This window comes from Poecile atricapillus, chromosome 17, assembly GCF_030490865.1.
Source record: "Poecile atricapillus isolate bPoeAtr1 chromosome 17, bPoeAtr1.hap1, whole genome shotgun sequence".
Taxonomy (NCBI): domain Eukaryota; kingdom Metazoa; phylum Chordata; class Aves; order Passeriformes; family Paridae; genus Poecile; species Poecile atricapillus.
In genome coordinates, this window is record NC_081265.1 from 7,871,888 (window position 1) to 7,898,535 (window position 26,648).

Sequence of the window (26,648 nt, forward strand, 5' to 3'; positions counted from 1 at the left end):
TCTCATCTACCAAAATCTACATTTTGCAAAATGTTCAGTTCCAGTCCAGCTTTAATCTCTGATTTAATACATCGTGCCCACTGGCATGCATTACCTGCTGCAGTCCATTCACTCAGTTTTACCATGCCATCCTGTCATCACAACTAATTTAATTGCTGTGTCCCAGATAGGAAATAAATTAACTAAATTCAATGATAATCCCTGAGTTGCCTTTTAGTTCTAGTAGCGTGTGTCACTCAACCTTGAAAATGTATCCAAATAACACACTCGGTGCAGCACTGCAATAAAGTTTACAGTCAACTCTGAATATTGTAGGAAAAAAGTTCAGTCAGATTTTTCCTCTCATTAATTTTGTATTGATATTTGCTGTATTTAAAGAAATTCCTGCTACCTCTCATAAGCTGAAGGACATCCCTCCTTAAGATAAATGTACAGAACTGCACTATAAAGTGGAAATAAATCATTTCCACAGAGGAACCTGAAAAGCAACGAGTAGTTGCCAGACAAAGGAAATTCAAAGACCGGTCACTTCCAGGACTGTAAATAATCCCTGGCCCTGAGCATGAACAGGAGGTTTGGGTTCTCTGTAGGACAGGTCTCCCCTTCCAGCATGTGCTGAACCACAAAAAGCTGCATCACTGCTTCTGACAGATGAAACAATAAATGCTAAAGCTGCTTAATCTCTAACATAACTATCCTTATTCACTGCTATCTTCTTCTTGATTCATGTTTTATAGCAATAGAAGATGCTTAAATACATGGATAGCAAACCAAAAAAACCCAACAGATGGAGAAATGCACTCCCTAAACTTGAAAGAAACAAACTCACAAACATACCTGAAAATCTGAAGTTATTAACTAGAAACTTAAACGTGGCAGTTTCAAGCAATTAAAAGCAAAGCTGTCACAACACAGACAGAAATAGTAACATCCCACAGAGGGAAAGCAGAAGGCTCTGTGTCTCACTAGTAACAGAAATGAAGAGCCACTGCATTAACACGTGAAAATGAATGTAGTTACCCTGACAGCAAAAACATCTGCTGCTGAATTGTGGTATTAAAAAGTCATTATAATCCATTATAGAACAGTGAAACCTTTTCACACAGAAACGAGCTGATACAGAGAACAAAACAAGCAATACTGTGAAATATTCCATTTAGATAGAAATTGCTCTCATGGATCTTAATGCCAATGTTTTTTATGTACTTAAGTTTTGGTGGTACTCACATACCTCTGCTCCCTTCTCCTGAAAGTAAAATCCAGTGTTATAAACTACATGAGATCTCACAGCGCAGATGCTAAAGAATTTGAACTTAAAACTTTCTGACCTCTCACTTTCTTCATAGGGAAAACTTAGAAAGAAAAGGACAGTTTCAATAAATTAAGTTACAGTACCTTCAACATTCAGTTATTACTTTATTTTTCTGAATCCATGTTACTGAAGTAGTACTTTATTTCTGCTGCACAAATCATAAGAAGTGTTTGAAATTTAAGTTCTTTAGTCCACCCCTTATGTTAGGCTTGGCTCTTCTCTAATTCTCAGTCTTTAGGACTCTGGGAAGCTCCACTTGCCTGTCACCTAATTACCCAGCAAAAAAATGACAATGCATGTGAGCTGGTTCACAACTGCTCAAATCAAAGGACAGATGACACAAAAAGATCTGCAATCCATCAGTTGCAGAAGAGAGACATTACCTTGCCTCTCTTCCTCACTTTTCTGAAAGCCACAGCTTCATTAACTTTTCTCCTAAGGAAGCTGGCAGCCCACTGCCCCCAAAGGGGAAGGCATTCCTTACCTCTGCTGCTTCCTGCCCCTGCTGCAAACCAGCTCCACTCACTTCCCAGCAGAAAACCCACACAGAAAGAAAAACAGGCAGTGCTGGCAGCAGGGAAAACAGTTTCTACTAAGCTCCATGAATTGAGTTTACACATTAAATTGAGTTGAATTGTGCAAGGGGAAAGGGGCAATTACTTGTCTTTGAAACAGATAAATAACTACTAACAACTAAATCGAAAACTGCATCTGTCTTGACAAAAGAGATGACACATGCTGTGTTATGGTTCACAGAAAATTAATCCATATATTCTTGTCAAAAGGCTGCTGTAGAATACCCAGCAAGATAAGCCAAAGCTTATGCTGAGAATCCCAAGAAAACTTTAGGAACATAACAATCCTAGTAAGATATACTCCCCTCATTAAACAGCCACGATGAATAAAAACTACAAGCACATTTTTAAACAAGCTTATAAAACTATCAAACATTTCACAAAGAATAAACATGAATTTACCTTTGGTTTTTTGTTCAGCAGCCTGAAAGAAGAGAAGAACAAAACAAATCAACTACTTATCAATACTGCAAATTATACCTAATAATTACAGGGCTGCAGGCCTAACTTTTTGTAGAAACTGTTTATATAAATCAAGCATTTGTTTCATCCAAGGACTAGAGTGTTAGTTTAACTCCATGTGAAAGGAGTGTGGGAATGGCAACCTCTGACTGAAGGCAGCAGTAGATGCCAAAGAGGCAGTGTAAAGAATGACAAGAGAGGGCAGCAGCCCCATCCAGCCACCCAGCCTTCCCTCTCCTGAGGGTCAGAGGCTTCCTGGACCCCCACTGTATCTGTGAACCCTTGAGCACCCAGCAGAATTCATTTCTGTGACTGTCCAGCATCCCTTTGAATCCACCCACACTATCAGCTTTCACAGAAGACCTGTTTATTTTTAAATCTGTTTGGAATGTACCCATTTTTTTTAATGATGCTTGATTTTTATGCCAGAAAACACAGCGATCAATTCTAATTTCAAATTAAAACTAACTGTGCGATCCAGAAAATGAGGGAGGAGAATGCACAGCAATGAAAATGAGCCTGGGATCCCAGAGTGCCTGCATTTAAAAATAAAAACAAAAAACCCTCTGGGACTGACCCAGGTACTTGTGGCTGAGGAATGGCCATGGGAGCAGCCCCTTGGCACAGGGCATGGGGAGCAGGGCAGTGCCAGAGCCCTGGCACAGCTGCTTGGCCAGGGGTTCTGCGAGCACAGCCTCTCCCCAGGCTGCTGACACTGATCACTGGGGCCAGGCTCACTCCCAGAAGTGAAGCTGCAGCATCAGTACCCACACTCACATTAAAAAGTGATCCATTATAACAGGAACGTGAACAAACCTTTTTCTGAGCACCTTCCTTCTTTTTCTTTTCTTCCTGCTTTTTCTTTTTCTTTTCTTCCATCAAATGTTCCTCTTCTTGTGTTTCTTGTTCTTTCTCCCTGATAAAAACAAAGGTTAGCAAGAGCTTTTCAGTAAGATGAAGTTTCTCTAGGAAGGTGAATAATCCATATTTGCATTGCTAACTTTCTACATTTCATGTCTAAAAAAGGCTGCTTCTAATGCTGCAATAAAAGCACTAAAAAAGAGCTGTTCCAAAACCGAAACTCATAACAAATAAAATAGCAGGCAGTGAGAATTCAGGAAGGATAGATTTTATTTGGAACCTCTTTCTACAATCACTCATAAGTACTGATTAATATTAGCATGTTCTAGGGAAAGTAAGTTTGAAACTGGAAAAAAAAGGAACAAACCCAAGTAATTAATGCAAGTTCTGCTGGCTTTCAGCAGCTCTGATTCACAGTATACCTTGAAGATCATGAGCAAGTACATTACTTTGCAACTATTTTTCTCTTTTTGATCAAACACATGCTGCATTAATTTTCCATGTGCATCAATTTGGTTCTCAAGAGTTGTAAACTAAGGCCCAGATGAATTCCAATAATCATATTTTGTGTTCATCCTATAAATTCTAGCTGAAGAATTTGCATTAATGCAAAACAAGACTGTTCCAGTATCATCTTGATTAAAAATTAACCTGCATGGTTCCAAATCAAGAAAACCTACTTGAAACCTTCTTTTCTCTGCTTCCTATGTCCATCACGAAAATAAATGGTTATAGCAATGACCCTCCTCGACATCCTTTTCAATAAATACCAATGCAAATAATTCATTTATTTCTCTATAACTACTTTATCTTCCTTGACAGCTCTTCAGGTCCTGATCATTTATCAGCCTTACAGATCTGAGAAGGCCATTTCTGATGGGCTGAAGCCATTACCATCACTATTATTAGATTCAATGTCTTCCAATTACTCCTCAAGACCACTTTTAGCCTAATTTGCTATTGCTTTACATTGAACTTGCCAAAGCCTGCAGCCCCCCTCCCTTTTCTTTGTTTGGATCTTTGTTGTTATATTTAGTTACAAAACTCTATTTATTTTTTTTTGGTCACAGTGTGTGAGACTGCTCTTTACCTAAAGGAGTAAACAACCACTCTTCATTTTGCACATTGTGTCTTCAAACATTCTCCCGGAAACATTTTACCTCTTAACAACTTTGTATTTTCCTACATAGTTTCCCTTTGTTATAAAAAAGGAACATTGTAACCTTTTGATATTTCGGTGCTGAAGGGCATTTTGAGATGTGGCTTTTTCACTTGCTTGAAAATACTGATGCTGGCCACTGCAGATGCTTTCATGCTTACACAGATCCTGTATGGAGCTCCAGACTAAATTAAAAGCAGATTCCCTTCCCTTGTGTCACTCCAAACTATAAACACTACAGCAAGCAATTCACAGCTCTAAACTTAGGTGTTAGTGCCTTTTAAAGCCACTTTACAGCACTCAGACTATTTACAGAAGTGAGAGATACAGCAAGACCCAGGGTCTGGCACAGCAGCCAGAGGTTGGGCACATCTGGGAGTTCTTGGTACACCACTGGAGGTCCAGATAGCTGAAATGGCATTAGGTATCTGGTTTTTTTAATACTGATCCACCTTCTGACCAAAAATTCACCACCTGCAGGACTGCTCAGCTTACACCAGTTCCAAGGGCCACCTTTTAAACCCTGCCCTGTAAGCTGAGGTTTGGGAAACACCTGCCCTTAGGAACTGCAGGTGGGGATTTGCATTACGTGTCAAATTGCACTTAAGACAAAGGTGCTTGAAATGTACTTTTAAATGGCTTCTTGAAGTGTACTTTTAAATGGCTTCTTCTAGGACTTCGCAAAAAGTGATGACTTAGGTTGCAAAAAGAAACTGAGTTGAAACTGTAATAGATTTGCCTTTATTCCTGTTAGCTCGCAGGAGAACAGAAGTCCCCAGGATCCCAGGAACTACAAAGAAACAACATCCAGTCCCTTCATTTGCAGTGCTCCCTACCCAAGTCACAGCAGACTCTACAAAGGCCCTGTTCCAGTGAACTCCCCCAAGCTGTCAGACTATTGCCAGAGGAAGTTCAGCCTTTTTTGGTTTTTGAAAGCAGGTGAATGAAACAAGTCCGTGTAAAATGAGAAACTTTTGGCTTCCTCTTGCTAGTACTTAAGAAACCCCACGCCATTACAGCAATTCCACAAGACCACAGTTACATTTAAATCCCCTTCAATACTCAGGGCAGTATTTAAAAACAAAAACAAAAAAACCACACACTAAAACAAACCACCACCACCACTTTGCTTAACATGCAGAGTTTTCTTTAAGCTATAAAAGTACATATTACTCAGCTTCCTTGTTAGGCCTCTTTTTTTTTAATATCAAGCTCTTTTCCTAAAATACCAGGTTGAAAGGGATCTCCAGGATCATCTGGTCCAACCTTTCTTGGTCCAGCCAAGCCTTTAAAGTGTCCAACCCTGGGCATCAACTTCCACCACTGCCAAAATCATTCCTTACACTGGACTCCACTATCAATTTTTGTTTCCAGGCAATGCATCATGTCAGTGGATTTTCCAAATCCAAGAAGGGCAAACATTCTGCTCCACTAAAAAACCAGCATATTTTATTACCATATTAGCACAGCAATTACAACACCAGAGGTACCAGTGCCACCCCTCACAAGAACCTGAGGTTTGGTTGTGGGCTTATTTTTTCATTTCTGAGATTAAAATAGCCTCGGATTAGCTCAGAAAATGATACTGTAATTTTTAATGGAGCTCAATTTTCAAAACTGATTTACATAATGACACTTCTGAATACATGTGCTTTAAATATGCTTAAAATAGAAATAAAGCTCCAAGCGGCCTTTCAGATGGCAACTCTCGCTGTCACTTTTAGGCAGAAATTAGTCATCTAAGAGCAAAACAAAAGGAAAACAATAAAAACATGGCTATATAAAGTTTGATTACGTTGTCAAAGGCACATGCTGCAGCTTTACTTCCTGAGCGACAATTTAATCTTTATTGCAGGAAATACGCTAAAACATTTATGAATACAAAGCTCATGTTCTAAAGCAGGAGTGTCTCAGAATATCCCTGTAGGAGTTTGCCTTGTTCTTACATATGGATCTGAATCGGGAGGGATTTTTATGAGCAAGGAGTTTTACTACAGAATGAAGTGGTGTTTTCACAGATTGCAAATCACTTATGAAATCCAAGCCTAACCCAAGGTTATCTCTAAAGTGCAAGTGCTTGAGAGCTCTCTGGAACAGGAAAGCAAGAGGAGCTGCAGGTCACGGCCACAGCTCGAGCACTGTGGCTCTGGCCTCTCAGTCAGTGCCTGCTGCTGAACAGTTTATTAATCCCTTTTAAAAATTAACAAATCTTGGCTGATTTATTTTTTAAGCTAAGTAAGAGCTTGAGTTTTCTAGATGGATTGCTCCCACAGCTTAAGGCACAGCTGGTATCATGGATCAGCACTGAGAGGACATCCTGACAGGGTTTTGCAATATTCCTTTTGGGAATAGTGCTCAACAACCTTCAGGTAGAGTCCATTTGTAATATTGTCCATACAGTGTTTTAGAGTTCAGAAGTTCCTGCAGGAACTGAGGGCTAAACAGAGACCTGTCTCTCTTTTCATTCTATGTCACACTGCTCCAAACCTCAACAACCTCATTAATTTTGTTGTATATGCAAGATACTGAAGGTTAATTTAATAACATAGGAAAACTGCCTTTTCAGCACAGCATTCCTAATGTTTGCCTACAGATGCCTTTGTCTGGTTTAGCCACCACATTTTAATTCCAAGACACCTCTTGTACCTTAAATCCTACTTTATGCTGGAATAAACTGCCCTGACAGTTGTGCAAGTTGCTCTTACTGACAGAAATCCTACAACTTCCACACAGCTCTGGTTTTGACTTCCATCACCATGCAAGAGGCCATCGTGCATTTCTACACAGACATTTTTCCTGACACTGGTGATGGGAGGGGGAAAAAAAGGGAAAAAAACAAAATCTTTAAACTAGAATTGTAAGAAAGTGGCAAATAATCATCCAGATGCAGGCTGTGGAGGCTTTATGGAAGGAATGAATAGATCCATGCATTGTTACAGGTGAGAACAGATAACAGAGGGTTTGGACAGCGTAGACACGAGCTCTCAAAGACAAGTTCACCAAAATCATACAATTTCAAACAGAAAGGAAAAAAATTACTATTTAGGACATTCTTCAAGATCTGATTGTAAGAAAGAAGTGGCTGAAATCTTGAAGGCAGAAAACAGCTTGAAGGGTGGTGATGAAATGGGATCAAAAATTAACATCAAAAAAAGAGCATCAAACTCTGGAAAGGCAGGCTTTGATTCCTTCAGGACACCTGAAATACTGTCCCATATGAAGAGACAGGTGCTGTTTCTTGGGAATCACCAGGAATCTAAACAACAAAGCAGATACCCACATGCATGGCAGGAATCCTACACAAAGCAAGAGCATCAGCAATCCATGTTTTCACAAGTACTGGAACAGATAAACTAAAATTCTGTATTTGCCTATTGCTAATTTTGTTTCCTGCTTCTTCTTTACACGGCTCAGCTCTGTGACCTTTCCAGAATAAATATGGGTGAAGGGAAGGAGCTGGTGTGACTGTTAAAGTGCCAGCTTTGTTCCCTTGATATCCAGGCTCAGTCATTAATCAAGAAGAGTCAAGCTGGTCCCTAATTACAAGCTCTCCAATCACCTCAAAAAAGAAAACAGCACGCAAAAACTAGGTCAAATAAATAAGAAGGAAATATGAAAAAGAAAAAAAACCCAGCACAAACACACAGAGATAAATTGAGAAAGGCCAGAAAAATATGAGCACTGTGTGTGTAAAAAGCAACAACAAATCAACCTTTAAGTGCTTCATTAGCATGCAAGAGGAAATATTAGTTTTGATTCTGGGTGGGAAAGGGCGAGCAGTGACAGATGACCCTGTGAGGGCTGAAGTGACAGTACTTTTCTTTCTGCTTCAGCCCTTCCTAAAGAGGTCAGCGGGGAACAGATGGCCAACAACCGCCGGTGCTGGTGCGGAGCCCGCAGATGACGACACCTCTCCCAGGGATTTCTCCCAGGGATTTCTCCCAGGGATTTCATGGGGCTCTGGCCAAGCTGGTGCCAAGGGCAGCAAAGCACCCACAGCCAGGCTGCTCCTGCCCCAGCATCTCCACCTCCACCACTGCAATGCTCCATTCTGGCTTCCTCCTCAAAGGGCTGCTGGGTTATGGCTCTGGGCAAGACGCTCAAGATGTGTTTAAAAGTCCCTTTTCTCAAAGCCTGAGATGATGTAGCTTCTCAGAAAAACTCACATGAAATGGCAGGGAAGAAAAGATGGAGCTAAATATTTTGCTACCACTCCAAAGAAGAAATGGGGCCAACAAAGGCAAGAACATCTTAAAAATTCCTGAGAGAAATGGGTTCTTTCCCCACTGGCTGGGCCTGCTGTCATTTACCAGAGGAACAACCACATCTAATCATTGCAGGTTACCTTAAAGCACGAGGAGGTGGATGGATGGCACTCTGGAAGAGCAGCACATGGCAAACACTGCATATAACTTAAAAGGGAAGAGAGAAAAACATCAGCAAGAACTAACAAGGATTTGTGGAGGACAAAGCAAGCCTGATTTTTTCCCTACAGCATAGTCCCAAGTATTTTTGAAAAAGATGAAAGAAAAGCAACCAAACTATGTAACTGACTTTTCAATCCACATGAAGATTTTTGTTACTAAGGATACGATTGCTTTATAATTTAAAAGTTTGAAGAACTATTATTTAATAATTTTAAGGTACATAACAAAATTACAATAAAAACCCACAAAACCCTTCCCACAAGGCAGGGACCTGATGAATTTTTGCTGCAGTGCTCCTCACGTCTAGCAGCAAAATGTTTATTAACCACTTTGCTGCTGGAAAAATGTGTCCACTTACTCAGTTTCCAGAATATATCAAGTCATAGAGCTGCAAAACAATTAAGGAGGGACAGTATTCAGAACACCCTGATGAACTTAAAATGCAGAAAAAAGGCAGAGAATTAGTGAGAAAAAGTGCAGGGTACCATGCTTGGCAGGGAAAATCCTGTACAAATACAGCACAGGGAACAAGTGGCAGAACACCAGTTTTGGGAAGGAAAAAAAGCAGGTGCTACAACGGATTTCACTGCAAAGGCAAAGCAACAACGTCACAGATGGTCAGAAATTCATCAGCTGCTGCGCTGTGTCCAGTGTGTGACTATCTACAGCAAGAGAGACAGGTCAGCTAGAGAGAGCCCAAAAACAGCAAGGAAATCAAAAAAGCACAGGCCCTTGGGAAAAAGCTTCAGACTTGGATTCACTTAATCTGAAGAGATGGCAACCCTATTATTCAAAAAGGTGTTAAAGACAGAGGTAGAGAAGCATGGAGTAAAATCTTTCTCCTTTCGCTGTGGTAAGTAGCATGAATTTAAATTGCAACAAAGAAGATTTGGATTAGGAGAAAAGAAAAATCCTCCACACTGAGGCATTTAAAAAACCCCCAACATGAAAATGTATACCAAGTCTTTATAAATATACATTTGGAGAAGAAAAGAGGAAAAACACAAAAAGAAAAGAAGATTTATTTTTTATGAAGCAACACTGATACAAGGCCACATCGACTCCTAGACACAAAAACAATTAGACAGGGAACTGGAGGCCTCTACCCATTCACAAAGTGAAATCCTACAATCTCCTTTCCAGGGAATTAGTGGGGAAGAAGCCCCCAGCCACACTGTGGACAAGATAAGTCCATGGAACAGTTCCATGTACAGTTGTGAGCACACAGCTTGAAACTACACCCTGGCATTTGAAAGTCTGGGTGCAAAATTTGTTCCTGTGGGAAGTCATAAACGATGTTCAATCAGAGTTTTTGTTTTACCTCAATGTATGATTTCTTTTTATTTATTCTTTAATTTGTGATGCCATACTTTGGGGTTTCTCACTGTCCAATTACGTCCCTGTCCTGTAATTAACCCTTAATAAATTATTTGCCTTGACAAGGAATTCCTTCCTCTGCTATCACCCATTGCTAACAGATGTGGGCTGGGACTTTGATATCTCCAGTTTCTGGTGAAGTTATCTTGATGTGTAACAGAAAATTGATCTCCTGAAGTGGGGCAGCAGCTGGATTCCTGCAGTCCAGGAAATTCCACCAAATTTGGAGTCTCTGCAGGAGCAGAGTGTAGCTGCCATTCAAAACTAACCAAGAACATCACAGCTGAGAACATGGAGTGAAAAGCACATTCAATTAAAATTGGTGAAACCAGAAGGAGATTTTAGGTTGTCCAACAGATTAAATTTATCGTTAAATTAATAATCCTGCTCCTACAACCTGTAAAATAGAAATTCCAGGATCAGAAAGAGCTTCTGTGTTCCATGCTCTGTCTCAGGGCTGCATTTCCAGCAGTAGCACACAGAGTTTCTAAGACGCCACTTTGGAGTATTGGTTGAAGAGCAATAAAATCCTGGCAGGACCCCAAGGAGAGAAAAGCGGAATTCCAGCTGGTGTGTGCTGCAGGACTCGGGCTCCCACTGGAAGTTTCCACTTCATTCAGTGTTAACTTATTGTGACCCTCCTTTATGTACACATAAGGTAAATAACCACTCAAGCAGATTAGATTAGAACAAAAATAAAGCAGAACAGGTAGTCATTATCATTCAATTCAAGATATTTTTTCAAAAGCACACCGACCTGGCCTTGTTTTAGTTTCTACTGGTTATTATCAATGACTAGAAGTGGAAGGAAATTCCAGAGAAAAAGTTTTATAAACTAAGGATGCAGATGAACTATGACTGGTAAACCAGAAGTTTGAAGAGCCCATATTTGAGCACTGCCAAGCCCCAGTAAATGTTTGCAGGGCTTGGAATTTCTGTTTTTCATCTAGAGACTTCCTTTTGGTTTTGTTTAACACTCCAGCTCCTCCTGGTGTGTTGGCTGAGAGGGATGGGTGCTGATGAGAGCACTGGAGTACAATTGGGAATGTTTCAGATGAGTGTTACCCCTTCATTACTAAGTAGTGCACACCAGAGCGGATCTGCAGAGTAAAACTATCCCTGCAGAGCATTTCCTATTTACACCATCCTTGTTTCAGGTGGAGCCTGGCTCCAGCCTGCTCCCATGCAGCAGGAAAGCATTAACTGCACCCTTGGAACTCATCATCCAGCAGCATTTACTTAAAAGGAATCTGATAACTGCACTCCAAGACACATGACGCCAATCAAAGCACAGCAAGTGAGGACAATCACTTATCAATCATGGAAGTTCCAATCCAAATGAAGAGATTCATGCAGATAACCCCACAGGGATGCCACCACACAGGTACATCCCCTCTCCTGTGAGGGTGCTGCTCTCCACAGTGCAGGCCTATTAGTGCATGTACAAGCTCCAACATGGGGCAGCTTAAGGAGTCAGTAGGTCAATCTGGGCATGGGCTCAAACACTGTACATCAAACCTCACTCATTTATGTATTTCAGGCATGAACAATACCAGAATTTGCTCCCTCAATCTGCTGACAACACCCCAGCAGTACCCCACCATGGGCACCACTCAGGCTATGCAAGGACCAACAGAAAAAACCCACACCCAAAAAAAGAGTTTGCATTAAATTTGTCACTCAAAGCAGGCTACAAACAGCAAGAGAAACATGCTATGAAAAACAACTCTCCTCCCCCAGCAAACACAGACCGATGGAAAAATGAAGCTACACACTGTGAAGAGTGCAGATAACCAGATTTACTTTCCCAGCACTGCCTCCCACCCAGGCCTGATGATAGTTACCAGCAGTTGATCTGGCATCTGCTGCACAGCTCGTCCCCAATCTTCTCGGGACATAATGCAAACAGCTTTGGAATCCAGCAGCTCAGCAAGAGCACAGCATGTTTGTTTCTCCAGATACTGTTGGCTATTTTGGTGTCTGTAAATACTCCAGAAGATGAGAGCCCTGTGCTGGTCCCCCTCACTGACCAAGTGTCACCCTTTAGCAGGAGCAGAACCAACAGACAAGCTCTGCTGGCTCTATTTAGCTGAACTCCAAGAACACTTCAGAGGAGCACTGCTTCCTGGGGCAGCTGCACGGGGATACTGCAATGTAGGAGGCCAGGAAACTGGAACAGGAGCAACAGCTCCACAGGATGTTTTGCCACGCAGGCTCAGAGCTGACCACTCCCAGGGACAGAGGCTGGTGGAGCCAGTCAGTCACCCTGGAGGGACAGCAGGGTCAGGAGGGACAGGCTGGGAGCACTGTGCAGCAAACCTGCAGAGCCCTCCAGCAAGCACAGCTAAGCCTTTATGCTCCTCTGTTAAAAAAACATAAAAAGTTTGTGTGACTACAGTGATGCCTGTAGGGATTTCCAACACACCTAATCCTCCTTTCCCCCTTCCATCACAGTTAGTACTCCATTATTTCTGAGCCCAAACACTTTGCCAGCAGCAGGTGAAAGCACAGTGAACTTATTTATTGCAAGAGCTGAAGATCAAATTGGTGCTCTCACACAGGTGGGGCTGGACAACACAACCTACAGCATCAAAAAGCAGGAAACAGAATTTACCCTGAAGACAGGTATGTTTATGGTGCTGCTCTTGTGCTTATTCTGGGAATAAGGCAGTGCTGACACCTTCAGCAAAAGACCCCCAGCTTACAGCAGGCACACAGGTCCCTTGGTGTCCCTGCTCATGAATGGTTCCAGCGCGATTAAACAAGTCCAGGAAGGTGAGCAACACCTCTCCTTAGGCAGACTTCCTGCCACAGGCACAGTGGAAAAATGCACACACACTGCCCTCATTCCTACCCACAGGCAGGGAAACTGTACCAGGCACGTCCAAGAATAACAGCAACACGCAGCAGCAGGCCAGCGAGGAGCAGCAGTGACCGGACACACACGTGTCACTAAACCTGAACACTCATCTGAGATGACCTAAGGTCCCCTCCAGCCCAGGCTTTCCTGTGATATTAAAATCACTTCCTAGATGTGTGGCAGAAGCTGTAGAAGCCAATCTCTAGGAAGACACAGGGTGAGCCTCTGCTACCACAGCACTGAGATCTCCAGGTGTCACCTTGGGAGGCACAAGAGGTGGGACACGGCTGCAGCCCCGGCTCCAGCAAGCTCATGGAGAGACCTGGATGGGGAAATCAAAGGACAGCAGCCTCATGGGGAAGGGGTGCCTCAAGATCTACAGTCAGAAAAAAGTAAAGACACTGTTCCTCATGCTGTAGAGACCAGGGTGGGATGGATGAGGTGCTCTCTCTCCACACTTGGGAAGCTGGAGTCCCTCTGTACTGTGTCACCTCATCACAACTGCTCCTACATGGACAGGTAAGGTGAATACACAGCTCCTGACAAGGCAAAACAAGATGAAAACAGGAAAAGAGATGTCAAAAGAACTCCATGTCTTAGAAACCAAAAGGGAAATAACACTTAAAGCAAGTATGATGATGGAGATGTAAATTTTTGTAAGATGTTTATTCTTTTAGAAGATTTCAGAATACACAAACCCATAATCTCCTTCTTCTGCATTTTTAAATTTGCTGAGTGAGCTCATTGAACATTCAAGCTGCTGTCTTCAAGTTTTCCAAATACCATTCTATTTAAAGGCACTGTGAATAGGGAATTCAATTTATCAAATGAATGAAAGAAGAATTCTTAGCAGGAACCCTGGTGAGCTAATCAAGAGTCACAATAAAATGTCAGGGGTCCTGGAATTCTCGGCAGGAGGTTAACACCAAATTTGATCCCAGTCAAGGAAGACAAAACACACTATAGACTAATAAACTGTACTAAAAGTTGTGCACTGCAAATTTGTGAAAGTTTAAACACAAATGAAGAAAAACTACTCGGTTTGTGCACTTTATACACTCCTAGTACTTCAATACAAAAATCAAAACATGCTGTTCACCATAATCATGTCATTTAAATAAAATACTTTTTGAAGCTTTTAATACATTTTGAAGCTTTTTTGTTCCACTGCATCTTCAGCTGCAAGGCTGCTTTGAATATTAAGATGGCAACATAATTTGAGTGAGATACGAAACAATTACTCTGTACCTATCTTTAGGCTGGAAACTGGATTCAGTTGAAGATTTATCCTATCATCCAAAATTAAGGAGACAGCATAATCCAAGCTAGCACCTTTCCTTCCACAAACCTACCAGAGTTTAAAAGATTAGCTCTGCACTGCTAAAAGGGTAATCCTTAAAACTTGATGAACCTAATGGAAATAAACTTCTCTGTTCCTCTTCACTTTCCATAGTAAAAGCATAAATTAGAATATCAGACCTAGCATCAGAATGGGCCATCATCCATTTTTTCAACTTAGCAAATGAATAGCAGCTCCATGGGGGAGGAGAGACAGGGTGGGGGAGAGATGAGGAAAGGAAATAGCCATAAATGATCTTCCAGGACAGGAAAACTAGTTGCAGTAAATACCACTTTGGAAATCAATTTATGGTCAATTATGATCTTAGTAATAACTATTTTATGCCTTCATTTAGTGCATGAGATGCCCAGGGGAGCAAATATTCTCAGAAATATATCCAATATGTCTCCAAGTATGTTATCTGATCAGGAGATGCAGACAGAATTCCACAAAGAGCAGCTCTTGCTTGTCTGGATGCAGACTGAGGGATTGGGGATGGGGGAGGATGGAAGCACAATTGCAGTGCAGTTGGACTATCAGTGTTGCAGTATCACCCAGATAAAATAGATTATATCTATCAGTCTGGGCTGTTGGCTTCAAAAGCAGTGAGTTTTGTCATCATACCGCAGTATTTCACCTAGAAATTTGTGAAGCACGTTTCATTCTCCCAAATGTAAAAAAAAATTAAAGTTGAGGGTCTTTTTTTAAGCAAATCATTATGTAAACATCCATCCACTAGCCAACCATTGCTTTATTCAATTATTACACGTAAATGTGGAAGCAGAAATATAAAAACTGACATCTCTAATGCACTGTTGATGTAATGAGACTTACTTGGACCATTCTTTTCTCAAGTGAAGGAGTTGAGTTCTATGAGATCGATGAGAAGAATAGAAATAGTAAAAATTACACATTCGCCAAGCTTCACTAAGTCCCAGATAACAAATCTTTCACCTGAAACAGTGCTATTTATACAGAGACTCTGCTCCTTAACAGCAGCAGTTCTATTACTGTGAGAGACCAAATTTAGCTCCACACCTGGATCAGACATATAATCATACTAGAAAATATTAAACAGCATTTAGTTTGCTACCACTAGGCTCTCCTCCTTCCTTATCAGAGGGTGCTGCATCTTCCATATTAATTTATTTTTTGAAAGACTCGAGATAAACATATACTTCATTATAGTTTACATCAGCAAAGAGAAACCAAATAATTTCATAGGCAAGAAGATGTGAACAGCACACATAAGCCAACAGGTTATTTTTAACTAAAAGCAATTTCTTCTGCATCACAAAACAGGAATGAGGTACAATACTGGGCACTTACAGCATTCCAGCCACATAGCATAAGGAGATAAGGATGATTAGATTTGCAGAGATGGAGCATCTTTTGTAAGAGAAAGAATTTCAAGCACAGCACCCATTTCAAAGCTGACAATGTGGTAAAAATTCAGAGAACACAAATGCTGGAAGCAATTCTCCCTTGTTAAGTAAGTTTGAGCACTTGGTAAGTGCAATTAAAAACACTGAGGGAAGAGGAAAGCTGAGACCTGCAGATCTACAGAACGATGTTAGCAGAGGGATAATGAGGAATCCTGCTCCTGCCTTTGGTAATACATTTGTGTAAAGAGACTTACTTGATTTACACACACCCCCCATTAGGTTATGCCGGCAATGCTACGAAAGTTTTCAGCTTCATATTTCATGTGTAGCATCATCCTCAAGGCTACTGTGAACATACACCAAGTTCATGCAAAAACATTACAAACACCACCAAGACCACCTTCTATGGTCTGTTACTGACCTTGCAGGAACACATGAAAAGTCAGCACATTATGCATCTGTACAGCTGATTTTTTTTCCTTGGCATTCTCCCTGAACTGCTCCTTTTTTCTAGAATGGTTTGTGTTAAAGCTCTGGGCTGATGCTCTTTTGTTTACCAGTAACCAGCTACTGTTTAAAAACAAGGATCTCCATTGTCAGCACCAATGAATGACATGAGCATCAGCCATGAAAACACTTTGGAATTCTGAAGAATTAAAAGACCTGAGAGCCGAAGGCTTGAGCAGGACTGAAATCAGACTGACACAACACAGATATCTGGCTGAGCTTAAAATAGACTTGGCAGAAGCCAGCCTGGACTAACAATCGATCTGTGGATGTACTGACCACCCAGAATGTATCCAAGCCAAGGCAAGAGAACTCTATGCTTCCAGCAAAACAAAAAGCTCTTCCACATCCCATCAGGAAGCCTTGGAAATGCAGGATGAGAAAGAAAACTGTAAACTTTGTGCGTACAGAACAGAGGAAGGGAAGAAAGAAATAGGAAGGAAAACAGCACATCTAAGAAAAATCAGGTAATGCCATTTTAAGAGACCCCTCTTGGGTAACAAAGGCAGCACCACCACCCCTTCAGAAAATCAGCATGGGAAAACAGGCAGACCCCATGAACAAGAAGCTGAGGGGAGACAAGTAGAGGGAAGAATGGATCTCCCTCTGAAAACACCCATGGGCAGCCACTAAACATAGCCCAGGGTGGTTGTTTTCCTTGCAGTGGAAGGGGGGTGGCTTTATCTTTTCCTAAATGAGCCTATATGGTAGCTGCATGATAACTATTTTGAGATATATAAACATATTTTTCTCTGGGGCTTAATTACCACAAAGGATGCCAACCGGTTTGACAAGTCAATTTTTCTCTCAAATAAAAAAAAAAAAGAAACCTGAAAAGCCTCATTGTCCACAATGCAGAGCTTAAAAACCAGCCCAAACATCCAAGGGATAAATATTAGGTATTCTCAATACAAAGCAATAAGCAGTTGTTACCATTTCTTATAATCAAGCTCCTAAAACCTAGATGTTCTGGACTGAAACCTAGGGAAATGTACATCTAGTTTGCAATTTTTTAAATGGCTGTACATTCCAAACCCCAGAAAAAGCAGGCTGCAGATAGCTGTTTATTACAAATGACTTCCACCTCCTCCACAGCCCTCAAAGGCAAACTATAAAGCTGTGTGCAAAGCCAGACAATCTGGGCACCCAGCCATAAACCATCACTGCTGCAGCACAGATAACTGTTCTCGCTCTCAGCCATCCTTGGCTGCAAACCCACGGGGAAGAGCTCCAGAAACCAGACCTCAGGACCGTAAGGGCTTCTAATATTTTATGAACTTGAATTACAACTACGTTCAAGACCTCGGTGCTGAAAAATTACAGCACTGATTCACACCCAGGGCTGAGACCAAAACTCATTCTGATTTGCCTGGTACCCTGAACCTTGAGATGCAAGAACAGCCAGTTATTTTACAGCTGCCTTCAATGACAGAAGCCTTTTTATTGGGAGGAAGAGAGACATGCTACTCTTCAAAAGAAAAAAAGACAGAAGAATCAGACACATATTTTAGAGTAGTGCTGCATTTTCCACCATCTTTGACATGACCTCAAGGAGCACAGTGACTGCTCTGTGCAAGAACAGGTTTGTTTATGATCAAATCCAGACATTTTTGTCTTGGGTAGGAGATTTTAAAACATATTAGTGACCAGGTAGGAAGGTACACGAAGTTTCAGAAAACACAGTTGTAACTGTATTTGGGAATCCACAGTGAAGTTAACAATGATTAAGTAATGATAAAATAAGCCTAAGTACATCTACTTCTGGCATTTAAGACGTACATCTTAGCCAAGCTTTCCATTGACAATTTTCCTAACTAGCACAGATTCCTAAAGGGAGATCAAATAATACTTTGATTCCTCTGCTTTCATACATTAAGAATAACCATCTTTCATTTTACCAACAACATTTGCCAGTGAAGAGACGGCACAGAGCACATAGATCATTTAGTAATGCAATTTACTGTCATTTCTAGATCATCTCCCCATTCAATAAAGTATACTTCTCTTCTAAACACTATTTGCCCTGGCTGATATCTTCATAATACAGCTGAAAACCTCAAGCCATTATCACTAGAAGGCATCAGCTGATCCTAAATTGGCTAGACTGCAGCGTCACAGGCATTTAAGAGGTTTCCTTATCATTCATCTTTAATACTGAGGGATCGACACACTCCTACCTGCAGCTTCTAGGCCAAGGGGAAACCTTCTAATGGTATTACCATTATCTTGTAATCTGAATTTTAAACAATTAAAACAATAGCACTTTTGTGTTGCAGGTCTCTACTGTAACCAAAGATGATACATTTTTCATCAGTTGTCATGTTCAAAGTCTTACATAAAGCACAGAATTTTTTTAAAAGGCAGAAATATGCACTTTGCATTGAAGCTGCTGAACCTTCAAAGAGAAGAAGCATTGTAACAAGGCACTTAAATTTAAGCCATCAAAAGAGACCATTCGGTTTACTCATGAAAGGTTTGGTCATTTTATTTTAAATCTGCAGTTCTTTCAGTCAATACGATCTGGCAATTCTTTCCAAATGAAAGCCTCTTTTTACTGAAGCAGGGGATGGCTCCACCCCTGACCTCCTCCTTCAGCTTGTTTTGGAAAGGAGCCAGATGACAGCATTTGGAAAAGCGCATGTTTATCTCGGCAAGGCCAGCTGCTAAGTTAACATATTACCCGTTCCCACATCCCCCGCTCTTGGTTAAGTCTTCATAGCTAAAACTGAAAGTAAACGCTGCCATTGGGCTTTTAATAAATGTAACGCAAAAGAGAAAAGGAATCTCCACGGCATGGAGCATCTGAACGGGCTGCAGAAGTGCAGGTCATTTTCAGTGAACAGCAGGCAGTAACTCTGTCAATAAAACTCCTGGCCTTTCTGAATGAAGTGAATGAAAAAACTGAAAAATAAGCGGTTTTATTTCTAGACTAATTTAAAGCTACGCTTTCTATAAGACTGCCACTCAGCAACAGTTTGCTTCACTACACAAGGAGATTATAAACTCTTGCTTCACAAAACCTTTCACTTTATCTTGTTTTATTGTTAGTCCATACTTGGCAAGGTACAGAACACGGCAGCTTTGAGAACTTCAACAAAGAATCTTCAGATTAAAAGTAGTCTTGTGCCCAATTATGTTTTCCTCATTTTAAGGAAATTTCATCTCTTTATTTTCCAAGTCTTAAAAACCCCTTGCAAGCAAAAAGAGTACAGAATTACCTTACTTCCCTCAAATATCAGTGAAAGATCTTAACTTATCAAAAGCAGAGTGTGTTATCTTATTAGAAAAGACAAATCCTGGAAAAGAAACCAGAAATTAAGGCAGAGGTGGGGTTTTCACTGACCCTGGGGAGATCCAGCAGGCTTTGTAATGGGCAAACCCATCCATTCAGATCTTGGAGGAAGCCAAGATGTCATGGCTGAGGATGAACCTCCAAGTCCCTAAATGGCTTTTAGCCCAAGGGCAGAGCCCCAGAGCAAACTCCACTCTGCTGTGGCCAGGGGGAAATGGCACAGCCCAAGGCTGCCCACAAGGACATTCCCAGGCACTGGGACTGATGCCCTGCACCACTGACAGCTCCCAAATAATCCATGTGCTGGAAAGCTGATGTACAGCACACACAAACCACCCGTGTGCAACAACAGCTTTTAATCTGATGGATACCCAGACTTAAACCTGTCAATATGGGGATCTACACATAGAACATGAACATTAATAGATCCTAAATATATCCTGCTGCAATCCAGAGAAGCTCAGTAAAAAGGTTTGTCTGTCTTGTTTCTTTCGTTGCTACAAACAAAACCTTCAGACAAAAGTACAAAATATTGTCTAAAATACAGCCCCTACTAACACCCATCCCTCTCGCCCTGGAGCAAGCCCTGGCTGCAGCAGCTTTCCCTACGGCAGCACCTGTTCTCCGGGGGCTGGGCTGTAATGAACCTTCCTCATCTCAGCAAGCCAGGCAGATCACTTCCAGTCAGAAATGATCCGTTCCCCTTTGAAGATAAGGACAAAGACACACTGGGCATTTTTACACTATTGCTGGCGCCCTTAAGCACTCGTTTTCCCTAAAAAAAGTTCAAATTAATCTGATTTACTAGAGCTTCTTTCACAGACTGAGTCCCGGGCTCGGAAGCAGCCAGGTTAGGTTATCCACTAGGCAAGGCAGGCTCACCCAAAAAGCACCACAGTGCTACCCAGGGCAGACCCAGCTTCCACAGGCTGCAGCAGTTTCCTCACTGGGGGATCACTGATGCTTTCACGTTCTGGAAAGAATTCCAGAAGCCAGAGTAGGGACGGCAGCGCATCCGAGGGCTGCTCCTCAGCACACCATTTTGAGCTCACAAATAACACACAGGAGCAGCCAGCCAGACATCCCAGGGACTCCTGAAGCCGAGGAACCGCGGCTGTGGGAAACTCTGCGATGTGCTAAGCACAGGTTGCACCCACTGCAAATCACCTCCTATTTCCTTTGAAAACACCAGGGGAATCAGTGAGAACCTGTGTTTACCTTCTCGAAATTATTATAAAAATAAAAAAAAAAAGTAATACACGAGAGGAAACTCCATTTAAATTCTCAGTCGTCGGGGAATCCAAAAAAAAAACAAACCCACCCACCGCAGGGAAGGAGGGCAGGATTTGGAAGCCAAGCCTCGCTCTCCCAGTGCATCCAGCAGCAGTGCAGATGTTCTCCTGCTCCTCCGCTCTGGCATTGTCCTCAGGTCCACAGCACCACCGACACCCACCTGATTTAAATCTCTGCACCACCGGCCAGCCCAATAACAGCGGGATTTATTGGAATTTTAATTACCTTAACCGGCCTAATGTCCACGGCAAATTTCTGTACATAAATTAGCATAATTCGCCAGATACATACATATGCAAACGAGAGGGAAAAATATGCAACAGACACGGGTATGACGTCCCAAAGATTATTTCTAAATTTAAACTGCCTGTTAGAATAATTGAATAAATCTCTTCTCGCGGATACACTCGAGTTATAGCAGAAAATAAACTAGCCACAAAGACCTGCAGTATTATTTTTAATGGGCAAAAAGGGGGGAAAACCCAATTGAGTTCAATAAATCCCATAATTGAACCTTCAACTAATTACATATTAAGAAGATTAACCTTTGACACAAACCTGTGATACAAACAAAGAAGCCTCGAACACTTAATAAACTTCCAGTGTTTCAAGATTTCTCAGGTTAACAACTGAGCCCTCCCCATTTTCCTCCCCTTCTGCGTCGCAGTTAAAGGAATAAACTCTGTTTAATATTCTCTCTCCCCCTGGACATTCCAGCTTTAGACAAGATCTCCCTGTGAATACCCAGGAGAAAATTACCGCGGATCCCCACAATCTCATTAGGCGAGGGGAAAGAGGAAAAATAACCCAAATCTAGATATTCTAACTTTTAAGAGAAAGCAGCCATGAAGGACAAAGCTGGAGCTCATGTGCTCGCCCACAGGGCAGCACTGCTGGCCTTGCCCACAATTTTCCAGCCCTTGGATCATTTCCAAGCCGCTCTGCGATAATTTTCACACGTGTAAGTTCTAAAGCAAGAGTACACGGTCATGCCTTGCAGCAGAAGCTGCCTTCATGTCATGTCTGAGTAGCACAACATGCTCACAAATGGCACTTTCTGCTCGCTGTTCGGGGAGAAACAGCGATTCCGGACAGAGAAAAAATACGGAATTAATTCTATCATTAATGAAAAAAAAAAAAAATCCGGAGGTTGTTCACGTTTTTTAAAAATTGTATAAAAATAAAATGGATTTTGAAATGTTTTGGGGTGTTCCTTGCTTCGCTAAGTAAAAAGCAGTTTTAAAATAATAACAATCTCGTTTAGACTTGTGAAAAAGGAGGTATGCACCGGCTTTGCAGGTCTCTTCCCCTCTTCTACCGTGCCTGCATTAAGAGGATCTTACCCCTTCTTACCTTTTAGTCTTTTCTTTATGGGGCTCTTTGGCAGCTTTCGATTCAGTCTTGCTGTAAGGAAACGAGTGAGTATTTTGTCTACCGTGTAGGGGTCTTTCTGACGTGTTCCTTTCTTATTTTCAATTTTTTTTTCTTTTTTTTTTTAATTTTTTGTAAGTGTACCCGTAATTTCACGAATATGAATACGAAAAAAATCTCACACGGCCAAAAAAATTAAGTTTTTTTGTTGTTGTCGTCGTCTGTTTACCCCCCTCAGGGAAAAAAAAAAAGTCTGCCACACAGGAGATGAAAAAAAACCCAACAGATCAACAGGAAAACACTATCCAAGTAGAAAAGCAAAGAGCTTCAGTGTTATCCAGCCCAGAGGAGAAGTGCAGCAAAAGCAGGTCCAATTCCAAAACAAGCTTTTGATTTCCAGTGAAGCAAAAAAAAAAAAAAAAAAAAAAAGAAAAAACCAACAAAAAAATAACCAAGACCAAGACACCAAGACGAAATACACGTTCAAGTCCCCAGCTAAATTTCTGCACGAGTGTGTCTTAAATACAAGTTTGCTTTTATGTGTTGCAGCAAAACCCACGAAAAGCCAGGATTTGGAGTTGATCGGGATGAGTTCTCGTGTGTGTGTCTTGATGGGTTCTCAGTCCACATGGAGGAGCATCTGAGGGTTTTTCAAAAAAGTGCAAATCAAAAAAGAGAAACTGGGATCCAGAAAAGAGTTTTAAGATGGATCCCCCCTTCAAAATAAAAGGAGGAGGGGGGGAAAAAAAAAATAAACCACCACCGCGGAGGCACGGGGGGATGCGGAGTCTCACATGGGGCTGCGGGCAGGAGGAGGATCCCGCCGGGAGGTCCGGGGGGGCGGAGGATCCAGCGCTGTCTCGGCGAGGGGAGGAGGGTCCGCGGCTCCGCAGGGACCCCGCGGCCGATCCGGGGCGGGAGGAGGATCCAGCAGCCGCTCCCGCAGGAAGGAGCGAGCGCGGGGAGGGGATCCGGGGAGGAGGATCCAGCAAAGTCTTTCACGGAGGGAGGAGGGAGCGGGGAAACCCGACAGTCTGTGTGCCTGGCTCGCAGCGGGATCCGCGGGCAGGCGGGGGTGGGGGGAAGATCCCGCGGCTCTCTCCGTGTCCTCCGCAGGGATCCGGCAGGGACCCGGGTGGGCGGCGGGAGGAGCTGGGACCCGGGGGTCGGCGGGGAGCGGGGCAGCCGAGGCGGCGGCGTGTCCCCGGGGAGCCGCAGCAGCGCCTCGGGCAGGGTCGGTCGGTCCGCCGGGGTGCTGAGGGGGAGGGGGGGGACGCAGCGCCGCTCGCCGTCTCTCCCGCTCGTTCTCGCCTCGTCCGCTCGCAGGGCAGGCGGTGCCGAGCTCAGTGCTGCCGGGCCGGTCCCCCGCTCCTCCGCGCCGCCGCCGCTGCCGCCGGTGCCGCCCTGGGGAGCAGAGGAGCCGCTGCCGCCGCTGCCGCCGCCGCGGCCATTTTGTCGCTGACTGACAGAGCCCCGCCAGGCAGCGCGAGACCGCGGGGCGGATCCGCGCGCGCCCCCTCCCGCGCTGGCCGCGAACAGGAAGTGCCGCTCTGCCCCCTCCCCCCCCCCCGACCCGGCCCTCCGGCCACGTGACGCGGGCGGGGCGGGGGAGCCCCCGCCGATATGCAAATGAGCGCGGCTGCCGCAGCCAAACAGCGGCGAGGCCGCGCGCGCGCGCCGCGGGCCACGCCCCCTGCTCCCTCCCCCGCCCAGGCGCGCGCCTTCCCGCCACCGCCGCGCGCGCGGCCCGCGCCCCGCGCCCCGCGGGGGGAGGGGGACAGGGCCGTGCCCCCCCCCCCAAACCCAAACCCAAAACCAAAGGGGTGCAGGGGGGTCACCCCAACCCCGGGAAAATGGGTGTCGGTGCTTTCACACACACACATACACACACACCCCGCCCCCGTGCCAACGGCTGGGGCGAACGGCAGTTCAACCCTCCCGAGGGTGGGGGGAGAGGGCGAGAGATGTGCCCCCCCAAAAAAGCCTGTGGAGGGGCTGTGTTCCCCCTGGGAGGGGTGCAGAACTGAGCACACACACACACACCGGTGCGTTTGGGCGTCGGAGCATTCACTCCTCAGCCCAACGCCCCCCGGGGAGGTGGGGGGGGGGGGCGGGAGAGCTGTGCCCCCCCATCTCCCAAGCAGTGCAGAGGGGCTTCACACCCCCCCCCGTGCAAATGGAGGTCGGTGCCTTCACCCCTCCTCACACACCCCTGCGGGTTGAGGCTCTGTGGGGGTTGGTCGAGGGGTGGAAAGGGGGGTTAAACACATTCCTGCTGCACCCCGAGTTGCCAAGAGCCCCCCCCCCCCAGCATCCCTTGCCTTAAACATCCATCCTCTGGAAACACCCAGGCACGAGCAGTGCGCACGGCTGTGCGTGTCCGAGCACACACACACACAGCCCGGACATCCCGGCACATGGCCCAGCCCTCCGGGACACCTTCCCGCACAGCCCTGCTGGGCTCTCGGCCATCGCAGGGGATCCCCGTCCCACCCAGGTGCCTCCAAAAATAATTCGGGTATTTAAAATGCACCCGTGGCTGAGGAAGCGCCGGGAGCCGCCGGGAATTGTGCAGTCGGGAGGGGAGATGGAAATGTCACATTTCACAGTGGCAGCGGTTGACTTGTCCCCCACAATAACCACATTAACTGTTTCTGTCAGGAGAAAGTCAGGATCTGGTCTCAAAATACCACGGCAAGAGTGGAATGCAAAAAATGAGTCATATTCTGCTAAAAATTGTTGTGTCTGGGTCTTTCAACAGATCTTCTCCGGTTTCCTCTCCTCTCCCCATTCTGCAGTGAACGTTTTGGGAACTGCAAGGAAACCCAGAACCCGAATCTTTCTTTGCTCAGGCTGTTCCAGTTTAATGTGGATGGAGCAGGGTGTGCAGAGCAGGGCTGTCAGTGCTGCCGTGGGATGGAACCCGCAGAGGGGGATTTGGGGTACAAGAAGCACAGCCCCACTCTGATTTCCCCTCGCAATCTGTGATGCCAGCCCCAAAGCCACCCTGTGCCAGCCCCTGGGCAAACGACACCAGGAGCCCGGAGCCCCTTGACCACTGGAGGGAGCCCATATTGTGCCAGAATGCAACGGAAACACCACGGGGAAGACAAAAAATAAATGCTAAAATATGAAATACCGGATCATTGTAGTCAGAACAAAGTGTCTTCTCCAGGTCACACCGTGATCTATAGCAATGCAAAATGTTATAAAAATCAGATTTAAATGTCCCATTGTACTTCATCAGCACAAAGGAGAGAAGGAATTATTAAGAACAAGGCTCTTTTTTTTTTTTTCTTTTTTTTGAATGTCAGTCTGGCACCTTTCACCAGGAGTGAATTCATAGGCCAGGATGGTGGCAGACCTGGCTTGGAGGGAAAATGCCCTTGTGTCATCCCAAGGGCCAGCTCAGCTTCCCCTCACTCTCCTTTACTTAAATGTAGGTCAGCACCTATAGACTCCTTCCCAACCCGCCCTGGAGCTGCAGCAGCTCACCACTGCTGCTTTCCAAGGAGATTTTACTCCTAATAAGCCACTCCAGAGAGGCAGAACAGAAGAAACCACATGCCGTCTTCGTCCTGCACCTACAGGAGGCTGCCCTGCCCCAAAAGCTCTGCTTGGCAATTGTGCCGAGGAATGTTCCTGGTTCCCAAAATTACGTGTTGTGAACGTTGAAATATTTGTAATTCAAAACACACTTTTAACACACAAATATTTCTGGCTTCACAGAGTGATGCCAAGTCACTGGATACCCTGAAATGTCATAACGGACTAAAATTGAAAGTGATTTGTGTATTAATCTGTTTTCTTGGCCCTGGAGAAACTAAAGCATGATATAACCACAGCCCCACAGCCCCAGAGTTGTGTTTGACACCCCTATTCTGTGGATAAAAACACATTCTAGTAAACTTTTCCTGTCTTACCTGAGCTCTTTTACCATTGAATACAGGGCTTTATCCAACATAATTTTGATTTTTTTCCCCTTACTTTGGTCTCCCACTGGGGTTTTGCCCTCCCACTCCCCTGGTTGTTCTCCTTGGGGGCTCACACAGATCTGGGTGGGTTTTCCCCCCCAGCACCATCAGCTGGTGGCTGTTGTCACCACGCAGGGTACATCTGTCCCCTAAGCGCCCCTGGCCTGAGCTGACAGGACCCTGGCAGGGCACAGGCTTCTCCTTGAGCTGTGTTTTTCCAGCACTGCTGCCTTTGAAGCCTCTCCTTCCCCCCAGCGCTCAAGTGGTGGCTTTTTGTCACAGGTGAGTAAGAACAGATGTGAGCTGCTGTGAAGGGCAGGAAAAGGGACAGATGATGCCAGAGGTTCGGAGCTCACAGAGCAGGAATTCTCCTGCTGCCTTGTAAACCTGCACTTGCCCAGTCTGCCTCGGTGTCTCTGGCAAAGGAAGGGCTGTGACCAAAGTGTCTCCAGGC

At 44.1% G+C, this 26,648-nt stretch overlaps 1 protein-coding gene across 11 annotated transcripts in view; it reads right to left on the reverse strand.

The window, feature by feature from the left end:
* Positions 1-23,675, reverse strand: part of TNRC6C (trinucleotide repeat containing adaptor 6C) — a 95,783-nt gene extending 72,108 nt beyond the window's left edge. For 2 of the 11 annotated variants that reach the window (XM_058852141.1, XM_058852149.1), the window contains exons 1-3: positions 22,203-23,673; positions 3,166-3,265; positions 2,290-2,311 (exon numbers count right to left, since the gene is read on the reverse strand). In XM_058852141.1, the coding sequence (XP_058708124.1) occupies positions 2,290-2,311; positions 3,166-3,228 (85 nt within the window). In that variant the 5' untranslated portion in view covers positions 3,229-3,265; positions 22,203-23,673. Of the gene's footprint in view, positions 1-2,289; positions 2,312-3,165; positions 3,266-22,202 lie in introns of all 11 variants that reach the window. The other 9 variants (XM_058852143.1, XM_058852145.1, XM_058852147.1 and 6 more) reach the window with 8 other exon arrangements.
* Between the last annotated feature and the right edge of the window lie 2,973 nt (positions 23,676-26,648).